At 55.7% G+C, this 11882-nt stretch overlaps 2 protein-coding genes across 2 annotated transcripts; one reads left to right on the forward strand and one right to left on the reverse strand.

Annotated features, from left to right (window-relative positions):
* Positions 1–1139: 1139 nt before the first annotated feature.
* SPOUT1 (SPOUT domain containing methyltransferase 1) lies at positions 1140–8407 on the forward strand. Its single transcript, XM_037148372.2, has 12 exons — positions 1140–1224; positions 1777–1822; positions 2108–2233; positions 3697–3856; positions 4061–4150; positions 4262–4311; positions 4528–4658; positions 5623–5695; positions 5776–5874; positions 6365–6467; positions 6625–6772; positions 7712–8407. Exons 1-12 carry the CDS (start codon positions 1189–1191, stop codon positions 7778–7780), a joined length of 1131 nt encoding a protein of 376 aa, XP_037004267.2. The 5' UTR covers positions 1140–1188; the 3' UTR covers positions 7781–8407.
* ENDOG (endonuclease G) lies at positions 7865–11229 on the reverse strand. The gene is made up of 3 exons (XM_037148505.2): positions 10424–11229; positions 9287–9396; positions 7865–8219 (listed from the first exon to the last, which is right to left on the reverse strand). Exons 1-3 carry the CDS (start codon positions 10937–10939, stop codon positions 7937–7939), a joined length of 909 nt encoding a protein of 302 aa, XP_037004400.1. The 5' UTR covers positions 10940–11229; the 3' UTR covers positions 7865–7936.
* Between the last annotated feature and the right edge of the window lie 653 nt (positions 11230–11882).

Raw genomic sequence — 11882 nt, forward strand, 5'->3', positions numbered from 1 at the left:
AAGCAGCTCCATCCGTAATTACCCAGAACTGAAAGCAACCAAATATCCTTCAAACAGTGAATAGATAAACAGAGTAGCATTTAGCAACAAAAAGAAATTTGCTACCCAATCTTGAGACTTGGCAGAAACTTAAATACATGTTGCTTAATGAAAGAAGTAAGTCTGAGAAGGCTGCATACCGTCTGATTCCAATTATGTGATGTGATGGAAACGGCAGAACTATAGAGACAGTAAAACAAGATGAGTGCTCGCCAGGAGCGTGGGAGGGGATAGGGGGAGCCCGGAGGGTTTTCGGGCACTGAAACCATTCTGTGCTGTACTGTAATGGCAGGTTTCCGACATTACGAATTTGTCAAAACCCATAGAATGTACCACACAAAGTGAACCCTAATGTGAACAGTGAACTTAATAATAATGCATCAATATTTGCTCATTAACCCTAACAAATGCACACACTAGGGCAAGATGTTAACCAGGGGATAAAGGTAAAAGGTAAATGGGAACTCTGTACTATGTGCTCGACTTTCAGTAAAACTAAATTTCTAAAAAATAAAGTCTATTAATTAAAAGAGAGTAAATGGCCCTGGCTGATGTGGATCAGTGGATTGAGTGCAGGCCTGCGAACCAGAGGGTCGCTGGTTTGATTCCCAGTCAGGGCATGTACATGCCTGGGTTGTGGGCCAGGTCTCCAGTAAGGGGTGTGCGAGAGGCAACCACACACTGATGTTTCTCTCTCTCTCTCCCTCCCTTCCCCTCTCTAAAAATAAAATCTTTTTTAAAAAAGAGTAAATGAACGAACCTATAAAAGACTTGGATTAAATGATCTCCCAGGTAATTTCCAGCTTTGAATCACACTCAAATTCTAGGCCAGAGTCCCCACGTATAAAACTAAGCTGAGGTTTCAGTATCGCGCTCTACCGGAGCGCCGGAGGGCGTCTCGAGTGATCCAGGGGCCCAGGACAGCACACGAGCTGCTGCCTACCTGGACAACGGCGGGCGGTGAGCACCTCCAACCTTTACGCTAGCGCTTCCCCAATTGCGGAGTAAGACTCCGGCTTCTCTCCTGCTCCCTTGGAGACTAGGACACACCCCCCGCGCCATTGCCTCTCCGATTGGACAACTCCGGGAAGGTGTGGCCGGAAGGAGTGAGTCTGATTGGCAGGGCGTGGCCGACAGCTTGTGGCAAACATGGCGGAGCGCGGGAGGAAGCGGCCCTGTGGCCCGGTAGGTGGCTGGAGGTAGGACTCCTGGGGCAGAACAGGGGGTGGTGGCCTGAGGACGAACCTCGTGGAGGCCCGTGGCTGGGCCGGGATGTGTCTCCCGCTGCCTGATTGTCGCTGATCCGAGGCCGGAAGTCCTAAGGTGTAGCGGGCGTGTGGCTGCGCGCGCCTCTGCCGAAATGAGAACTAGAGGTAGGAGCCCGGGCCTGAGTCAGAGCCGGGACACCGTCAGGTGACCCATTGCCCAAACCCCCTGTGGGGGGCCTGGATTCAGGAGGTGGGACCCTCCTCTCAATCCCGAGCATTTTGGTGGCATATCTCTTCTAACTACTACCTGAGCTTCAGTTTCCACTTCTCTCCAGTGGGAACTCATTCAGCAATTTATTGAGTGCTTACTATGTGCCAGGCCTGGTCCCAGGCACTGGGGTACAGCAAGTCCCTGACCTCCCGATGCTCCCTTGGGGCAGCATTGTGTGTGGATTCCCAGCAGCAAGTGGGGCCGCCTCTCAAATGTGACCATTCGGTCTCACTCCTGTACCTCTTCCTATTCCTCTAGGGTGAACACGGCCGAAGGGTCGAGTGGAGAAAATGGAAGCAACAGAGTAAGTAAGAGGCTAGGGGTTATGGGAAGTGTCTCTGCTCACCCTTCCTCAGGCCACTGCAGCAGCGCACAGTTAAACTTTGGGGAAAGCCACCAGATTTGCTCCCTGTGGGTCTCAGCACCAAGACGGAAGGAGGGGCTCAGAAACCCTGGGAGGCTCCCACGCTGGCCTGACCTGAGTGGAAACCCTGACCTCACTGAGAGGGCATTGCCTCCTGGACTGCGCCAGGACCCTTTCCCTCCAAGTCCCTCTCATCTCTGCCACTTGGGATGTCTTCTTACCCAGAGAAAGAGGAGAAGAAGAAGTGGAAGGATCTTAAGCTAACAAAAAAACTGGAGCGGCAGCGGGTGCAGGAGGAAGAAGCAAAGCGCCAGCAGGAGGAGGAGGCAGCTGTGCAGAGGGAGGACCGGGGTGAGCAGAGGGGAGGGGGAGGTAGAGCACATGGTATCTGGAAGGAACCTTAGAGACCAGTGGGTCTAGACATCTTGTCTAGATGGAAAAACTGAGGCCCAGAGATGGAGAGAGGCCCAGAAAACTGAGCCCTAACCTCCTACTCAGGTGGGTTCAGGCCTGAGGATGGTAAGCATCACATATAACTTTATGCCTCCAGAACCCCATTGTTGTAATGATAGTTATTTTTTATTGAGTACTTTCTGTGTTTTAATTGCATTTTCATTTAATTACTTTGAGTGCTCTTTTTTAAAAAAAATTATGTATTTATTTATTTATAGACAGGGGAAGGGAGGGAGAAAGAGAGACAGAAACATCAATGTGTGGTTTCCTCTCATGTGGCCCCCACTGGGGAGCTGGCCCACAACCCAGGCATGTGCCCTGACTGGGAATCAGACCTTCGACCCTGTGGTTCACAGCCTGCGTTCAATCCACTGACTTATGCCAGCCATGGCTGAGTGCTCTTGTTTTCTCATTAAATTATCTGTGCTTAAAACAAAAACACCCAAACAATACAGAAAACTATAAAGAGGAAAGGAAAAAGACAGTGAACACTGCAGTGAAAGTTTCTCCACGCCATGTTATGTATATGCACTTAAATACACGTAGAGAGATGTAGAGACACAGTTTTTTTAAAGTGAGACCACTTTATCCATGTGCTTCTGGACTTGGTTTTTCCCACCTTGCATTATGTCCTGGATTTGTGCATGCAGATCTACCCTAACAAACTAGCTTTTCCTCCAGGCAGACCTGAAGCGCGGGAGTGTCAGGAGGCCCTGTCATACCCTGTATGCCCAGTGGTTACCAGTAATGATGGTGACAGTAGGGACAGCAACTGAGCATATCGCAGTTTCAGACACCAGGGAAGCCCTTTATGGGCATTGTCTCCTGTGGCTCCCTTTGGATAAGTCAGAAAGGGGGTATGGTTGTCCCTCTGGGGCCACACGGCCCGAGTCCACATCTCAGCTGTTCTGCCTTTGGTGTGACCTTGGGCCACGTATTTGACCCCTGGGCTGCAGGTTCCCCACTTCTTGGTGACCGTAGTTTCCTAGGGTTATTGGGTAGATGTGCACATGTAAAAGACACTGATAATAGATAATAGCTGTCATTGTTATCCCCATCTGGACAGCTGGAGAACTGAGACAGTAAAGGGTGGAGGCAGAATGGAAACTGAGTTCAGTGCCTCTAACTGCTCCCCAGCCTTGCCCAGTGGTCCACCCTGCTCATGGGAGCCTTATGGAACACTGATCCATTTTCCTCTGGGGAGACTGAGGCCCAGAGAGGGGAGTTGGATCTATTTTGGTAAACTCAAAATGCCTCCCCGAAGGAAGATTTTCTAATCCTGGGCCTTGGGGACAGAGGAGGGAGGGGAGAGCATGGGCCTGGCTGCTCAGATTGACCAGGAACACCCCTTCCCTGCCCAGGACGGCCCTACACTCTGAGCGTGGCCTTGCCTGGCTCCATTCTTGACAACGCACAGTCGCCCGAGCTTCGCACCTACCTGGCTGGCCAGATTGCCAGAGCCTGCGCTATCTTCCGTGTGGATGAGATTGTGGTGTTTGATGAAGAGGGCCAAGATGCCAAGTGAGGGGCCAGCCTGAGGGGTGCTGGGGCTCGTGGAGAAGGGGAGGCCTGGGCTTGCCTGGGCTGAAAACCCTGCCTGGAATGCCCCCATGGTAACCCTGATGGGTGGAGGTGCAAAGCAGGGCCCACTCAACGGTCAGATTGGGTGGATGAGCTCTGGAAGGGAACACAGTAGGCCCCTGAGCCCTATCTTTCTCTCTCTAGGACTGTGGAAGGGGAATTCAGGGGAGTTGGCAAGAAGGGGCAGGCGTGCGTGCAGCTGGCCCGGATTCTGCAGTACCTGGAGTGTCCACAGTAAGAGGGTGAAGGACAGACTTCCTGAGCATGAGGGTGGGGAGGTCGAGGGGCAGGTCAGGCAGAAGGTGGCCTCCCTGGGAACTTCCTAAGATCCATGTCCTTTACTAGGTACCTAAGAAAGGCATTCTTTCCCAAGCACCAGGATCTACAGTTTGCAGGTAAGGCTTGGGGGGGGGGTCTGACCCCCGTTTCCCATGGATCATCCCCAGACCCTGAGAAATTGCTGTAGGGTGGGGAAAACAGGCCCAGGCACAGCAGGCCTGTCTGGTGGCAAGCAGCAGGCCTGTGGCAGAGCTGGACCTTGGGCCAGGGCTCCCTGCTACACCGCCATGTGCTTTTGCACTGCCCAGACTCCTGGCCCCTCCCCCCCACAGGGCTGCTGAACCCCTTGGACAGCCCACACCACGTGCGCCAGGACGAGGAGTCTGAGTTCCGAGAGGGCGTCGTGGTGGACCGGCCCACCCGGCCAGGCCGCGGCTCCTTCGTGAACTGTGGCATGAGGAAGGTGGGAATCGGAGTGGGGGGTGGGGGGTAAAACCACGCTTCCCAGGCGCAGACCAGGGATGGAGGGCAGGCAGGGTGTAGGAGTGGGGGGCCTGGGGCCTGGGGCCCAAGCATCTCTGCCTGCCAGTGCCCCACTGGTGCTCATCTGGGCCAGAGAAGTGCTTAAATCAGGGCTCAGTGGATAAAGCCAGGAGCGAATTTATTTTAGTTGTTTTTTAAAAAAAGCAGATCAGCAGAAAATGGTCCTTGTACTACAAGCAAAACAAAACCCCGCAAACACAAGTCCAGAGTCACTCTGGGGCTGCCCCAGTGTGACACAGAGCATTTGTTTGCTGCCTGTTTGCTTTCAAGTCTTAGAGTCAAAGGCGGAGACATGTAAATATGTGGGGTCCCCTCCCCTCAAAAGAGCAGACCAGAAATAATTGGTTAAATGCAGACCAGGATGACCCAGAAACGGATGAACAGAGAAAAGCATAAGAACCCTATGAAAGAGAAAGGGCGCACCCTACCCTCAGTTCAGAATTGGCACAGGCAGACGTCGCTAGGTGTCCATCACTGCTCCCACGCAGTTAGCGTTTACTTCACGCCAGGCCCTGTGCGGTGTAACAATAGCTGTTGTTCATGGCGTGTTTTCATTTGACAGATGAGGAAACTGAGGCTCAGAGAAGCTGAACGATCACTCCACTTCCTATGGTTAGAAGTGGCACAGCCACCAAAGTGTAGAAAACAATTTTGTCTATTCACGACATTTACTTCCAACTGTGCTAGGCCCAGAGTGTTCATTGATGACCAGTGTCTGTGACAGCCACTTTGCAGGAATGTTGTCTTGTGAGCAGGTGTGGGGGCAAAGGTTGACCTGCCTGGATCCCTTAAATCCCTTGCCAGCCAGATTCCCCCACGACTGGGAGAGTAGTGACCTCTGCCGGTCCTGTGGGGAACGGCACCCACTTCTGGCTTCCCCCTAGGAGGTGCAGATCGACAAGAACTTGGAACCTGGACTTCGGGTGACTGTGCGGCTGACCCAGAAGCAGCTCCCAGGTATCTGAGGGCTCAGAGCCGCCTCCTTCCACCTCCTTGTCCCCTCACCCCATCTTCACAGCCTCTCTGCCCCCCTCCAGAAAGCAAGACCTACCGTGGGAAAGTCGTGTCGTCTCAGGACCCGCGCACCCAAGCTGGTCTCTACTGGGGCTACACAGTTCGACTGGCCTCCTGCCTCAGTAAGGACAGAGCTTCTTCCTCTGAACCCCCTTCCTCCAGGCTGCAGAGAGCCTTGCTGGACCCAAAAGTCAGACCAGAGCCCTTGCTCTGTGTCCTTGGGCAGTTGCCTTTGCTGCTCCAGGCTGTGGTCTCCTTGAGTGCTCAGCCTGGGTGCCCTTAAAGACTTCCAAGGGAAAGTATTGTATCACGATCGATTAGTAATGTCTGCTGTGGGAATGGGGGCAAAAAGGCCAGGTAAGTCAGAAGTACAGTATATATTCTCGAAGCTCCTTCCTACCCGCCCATCCTCTGCTTGGTGTCCCCAGTCCAGCACAGGTGCGGCCTCCCCCTGATCAGTGCCTGCCTCTCCAGGAACAGAGGAGGGCCTGGGGGCTCCCTTCCTGAGCCCCCTTCTGTTCCACACCGTGCCCCACACAGTATACACATGTACAGCCAAGCATCTGGGGCTTGTGGAAAGCAAGACCCCTACCGAGCTGGCTTTACCCCCAGGTGCAGTGTTTGCTGAGGCCCCCTTCCAGGATGGGTATGACCTGACTATCGGAACATCAGAGCGAGGCTCGGATGCGGCTTCTGCCCAGCTTCCCAGCTTTAGGTGGGTGCAACCTGGGGCAGGGGCCAGGGGAGGAGGAAGAGAGCAGAGGGCCAGTCTGGGGGAGGGCAGAACTGGAGACTGGCCCCCACTGTGTGAGGAGGGCTGCTCTCAGTGTGGCCTGGATGAGCAGCCAGCGGTTCTCCCCTATGGGTGCCAGGCACGCTCTCGTGGTATTCGGGGGCCTCCAGGGGCTGGAAGCTGGAGTAGATGCTGATCCCAACCTGGAGGTGGCTGAGCCCAGTGTTCTCTTCGATCTGTATTTGAACACCTGCCCCGGCCAGGGCAGCCGCACCATCCGCACAGAGGTGAGCCAGCCTGCCTCCCCCACCTCCGGCCCCAGGCCATTCTCAAGGTTCAGCCACCAGCCAGGACCTTGGGGTCTGTCCAAGGGGGGGTTGCAACTCTATGGCCTGCCTTGTCTGAGGCTGCCCTGAGCCAGCCTTCCCTGGAGATGGTCTCCTCACCCTTGGCCTCTCACCACAGACTTGTGGTCAGGACAGGGTAAAAGTGAGTGGGAGTCAAGATTCCTGGGTGGTGTTGCCCGTCCAGCTGTTCCCAAGCGGGATGACCCAGGAGACTCCCCCACTCCTGCTTTGGGCCTCCATTTCCTTCGCTGTATGATCAGCGTTCCACTTTCCCAAGTGTGACCCCGGTGGACAGGGCCGCCTCCCCGCAGGGGACAGGGTGGAGCTGGCTGAGAGCCACAGCCCTACACACCCACAGAAGCCACGGCCCTGCTTCTGAGCCGAGCACAGATCGCCATGCCTGTGGACTCTGTGCTGGGGACCAGCCTCAAAGTACAGTGACTAAACAGGTGACCTACCTCAGTCTACTTGTCCCCAAGGGTCATGCTGGGGCCAGGTGCTGCAAGCCTGCTAGCTACACCCTCCCAACAGAAACCCCAGCTCCCATCCTTCCAATGCCTGTACCAGGTGCTGAGAGCTTCCTATCCCTGACCCTGACGGTAGAAGACAGGTATTACTATGATCAACCCCTATTTTACAGAGGGGGAGACTGAGGAGCAGGGAGGTGAGGCCCTCCCACGGCAGGGCATTCTGCCAGCCAGTGACAAATCAGGGTGACACTGGGCCTGTCCTTGACCTCCTCAGGGCCCTGCTGAGGGCAGCAAACCCCAAGGGGCTGGGTGCTGGGCAGTCAGGCATGGAAGACAGGTCAGGAGCCAGGGTACCTGCCCACCTCCCAGGCCCCATCGCTGTCAGCCCATTGCTGTCCTTTCCTTCCAGGAAGCCATCCTCATCTCCCTGGCTGCCCTGCAGCCGGGCCTCACCCAAGCAGGCGCCCAGCACAGCTGAAGGTTCTGTTGGCACAAGACTGGGAAGAAGCAGTGAGGAAGCCAGGGGTTCCTGAGGGTCACCTGGGACTGACACAGATGAGACTTTCTCCAAAAATAGCCACCTTTAATGTGTGTGACCCAGCCCCACACCCTCAGTCTGGCTGGGCTGCCGCCCTCACTTGCTGCCTGCGGTGATGGCCTTCAGGCTGCTGGCCCGCGCCAGGATATTCGGCACAAAGAGCAGCCCTGAGGCCCGCTCAATGCTCTCGATGGGCACCAGGAAGCGCTCCAGCGGGATGGCCTCGTCCACAGGCGCGTTGGGCATCACGTAGGAGCGGAGCTCGATTTGCCCGCCTGCTGCCTCCAGGATCAACACCTTGAAGAAGTGCGTGGGCACTGCCACGTGGTTCTTGCCAATCACCTGGTACTTCACATAGGACTTCCCATCAGCCTCTGTCCTGCAGGCAAATCCAGGCACATGGCCTTTCAGGGCTCCCAAGGTTGCCACCTCCAGGAAGCATTCCTTGACCTGACCCCCAACTTGTGTCAGTCACAGGGCGCACTCACTCTGACCCTGTTGTCCTCATGCCCAACACTGGGTGTCAAGCAGAGCGAGTGTTGATGACAATAAATGTTACTGAAAGAATCTTGCCTTCTAAACACCTCAGTTCATCCGTGCAGACACCTGGTGACCGCCTGGCTCTCCCTGTGGAGGGCCAGCACCAGGGCTCCAGTCTGGCGGCTGGATTTCCAGCACCAGCTCAGGGGCCAGGTGAATAGCAGATGCCCAGGACACTGCCCTGTGGGTAACTTCCGGGCTAACCCTCAGCAGGGTGTGCTCCACTAAAGTAGGCCTTAGGAGGCACTTGCTCATTCAAGTTTACCAGTGTCTCGGAGAGCCCACGCTGAGCCCTTATTATGGCGACATTCACCATCCTACTTTGTCACTCAACAACCACAAGCTAGGTAACAGGCACTACCCATTTCATGGGGGGTGTGGAGTGATGTGCCCACGGTGCCCACAGACCAGGTGGTAGAGCCAGGTCCCTTCCAGCCCATGGACTCCAGAGCCAGCTGCTTCACCACAACCTGTCACACTCATCCAGTCCTCAGTGGGCCAGAAAAATCACAAGCATGCCCGAGAATGCTCTGTCCCTCATGCCTGAGAGTGAAGTCTCGGGATCAGGAGCAGGGTGCAGAAGGGTTGCTCCAGAGGAGATGGGGGCAGGAGGAGAGCCTGATAAAAGGGTTTCTGTTTGGCAGGACAAGGCTGGGTGGGTGGATGTGGCAAGAGGCCGAGTAGGAGAGAGGACAGGTGCAGGGCCTGGTGCCCATGGGCAAACGAGAGTGGTCTCGATGGGTGCCCTCAAGGCCTCTGGCTGCAGAAGTGAACTCAGGAGTCTGAGGCAGGGAGTGGACAGGGTTGTTAACCCAGATGATCACACCTGGCAGTGTTTACCCAGAGCTTGGGACAAGCCTGGATGGCATGAGTAGGAGATGCCAGTGTGTCCAGTTCTAACCTTACCTGGGCAGGAAGAGTGGCCCTGTGCAGACATAGACGTTCTGGTAGGTGCGAGTCAAGCTCCGGCTATACTTCTCCAGGTTGTTCCAGGCGTTCTGGTTAAGGTGCGGCACCTGGTAGGAGACGGGGCTGAGATACTGGCTGGGACCTTTGCTTCTGTTAGAGGGGCTACCCAGGGCTCCAAGAATGGAGATTCCAGCAGGGTTGGGGAGACAAGCATGCAGTAGAAACTGGTTCAAGGAATGAAAGTCAATTATTTAGATCACTGGCTGTAGGGGGGAGTTCAAGAGGGGCCAGCCACCAACCACCCCTAGCCCCCACCACAGAATGGAAGGACTAGCAACCCCAATCTGAAAGCCCTGAAGAGCCACACGGAGGAGAGCCAACTCTCCCAATCTGCCCTTTGCCCCTTTGACCACATGCCGAGCTCAGCTGGGACCATGAATTTGCTGCCAATTCCACACTGGAGTGCCCCAGTCCTCAGTATAATGTCTAGTCAAACAGGTAGGGGGCTGACTACCACTGGGAGAGCAGAAGTCAGGCCAGAGGCTCAGACCCCATCGGGTTCATCCTGGGCCCCCAAACAGTCTTCATCCAGTGGGTGCCAGGCCCTTGTGGGATCAGGACCAGAGGTAGGGCAGCTTGCTACTAACAGCTGACTGCCAGCAGGTATCTTTCCATACGATCCAGGCAGGCAAGTGGGGTAGGGCAATGGCTGAAAGCTCAGGGTCCTCTAGACAGACTGCTGGAGTCTTCCCAGATGTGTGACACTGGGCCAGTCACTTTGTCTCTCTGAACCTCAGTTCCCTCATTATACCTAATATTGATCGAATGCTTGTCTTGAGCCAGGAAGTGCACTCAGTACTATTATATGCATCGGGTCCACTATAAAAAGTACGTGAATAATATTAATATCCCCATTTCGAAGACGAAGAACGTAGCCCAGTGGCCCTCAGGGTCAGATTGCACAGCAGGGACCCAGAGTTCCATTCCGCCAGCTTATGGAGGCACGGGGTGTGATCAGTAAGCACCTGACCAGCTCGCGCACTGGGCAGCCTCCCCATTCTGCAGAGGAGCAAACCGAAGTTCCGAGAGGCAAGGGACTGGCCTCGCCTTCCGCCACCTAGCCGGGGGCGCTACCTGGGGCGCAACGTTGGTCAGGTAGAATGTGTCGTCCATGGCTTTCTGGCTCCAGCGGTGGTTGGCCGCGGCGGCTAAGTGGCCACGGTCGAAGCCGCTGCCGCGGTAGTCAGCGTTCGTGGCGCGGTGGTACACGTGCACCGACTCATCCTCGCGGAAGTCACACGAGCGGCGGTCGCCATCGCCTCGAAGCCGCTCGGGCCGCAGCTGTTCCACCACCCAGAGCGCACCGCGAGTGCGCGGGTCGTAGCAAAGCACGTATGACTCGCGGCTCTTGAGCTGTGCCAGCCCGGGCAGACCGTACTTAGCCAGTTCGCCCGGGCCACCGCTCGCCAAGGCCCCAGGTACAGCAGGCACGGCGGGCACCTCGGCTGCCGCCGCCACAGGCAAAACGGGTAGCCGGCCCAGTAGCCCCGGGGCTGGCCGCGTATCTGCTCGCCGTCGCCGCCAGCCCTCTGCAGCTGCGCCCAGCCCCGCGCCCAGCGCCAGGGTCAGGCCAGCCCGGAGAGCCTGCATGGCTCGGGAGCTCGACAGCCACGCAAATGGAAGGCGACCCACAGCGCCGAGGAAATGCTTCGACCTCCGTCTGACCAGTGAGACTCTTAAAGAGGCCGCCCCCGCCTGCTGGGCCCACAGTGGGGTTGGATGCCGGCTGGAAGGGCGGGCGGGTACAAGTTAAATCCCTTCCCTTCACAAAGACTCGGAAGGGATTAAGCCTCTAACCAAGGGGAACCCAGGACCAGCCAGAAGCGGATGCCTTTTCTTTGTCCTTTAAAATGAGGGTCTGAGCGGTGTAACACTAGCGTTTTGGTTTGTGATTGGCCGCTGCCAGACCTAGCTCCACCCCGCCCCGCCTCCTTCCGGATTTCCGCTCCCTGGCTCTCTACTGCCCCTGCATAGAGAGCTCCCACTTTAAGAGCACTAAGCGTCTGTGGTCAAGTGCTTCCGTCAATACTTCATTTAATCCTGAAGAGCCTAGCGAAGGAGCTCCTCGTTGGCGGAACAAGGACAAGACACCGGAGACTATCCTCTCTAACCATGACACAATAAGCCAAAAGTTACAGAAGATTGGCCAAGATTTTCCTAACACCCAGAGTGAGAATGAGGATGCAGGCGGCAGATCCTAACTGCTGGTCGGAACAGAAACAGGCACCCTTCTGATTGGCAGTACATGTGAAAAGCCTTAGAAAGGTTTATCTTTAAACCCACTTAGAGGACTGAGCTGGGGAAGTAAATCGGGAATGCAAGTGTTCCAAACAGAAACTTCTTCACAGTATAATAAATATTCAGAAATAGAGTCCTGGCTGGTGTGGCTCAGTGGATTGAGTGACAGCTTGCCAACTAAAAGGTTGCTGGTTCCATTCTCAGGGCACATGCCGGGTGGCCCGCCAGATGCCAGGTTGGGGGCATGTGAGACGACCCATCCATGTATCTCTAGCACATCAATTTTTCTCTCCCT

The sequence above is a fragment of the Artibeus jamaicensis genome, unplaced genomic scaffold (assembly GCF_021234435.1).
Source record: "Artibeus jamaicensis isolate MK-2021 breed Jamaican fruit bat unplaced genomic scaffold, CSHL_Jam_final contig_471, whole genome shotgun sequence".
NCBI classification, from domain to species: domain Eukaryota; kingdom Metazoa; phylum Chordata; class Mammalia; order Chiroptera; family Phyllostomidae; genus Artibeus; species Artibeus jamaicensis.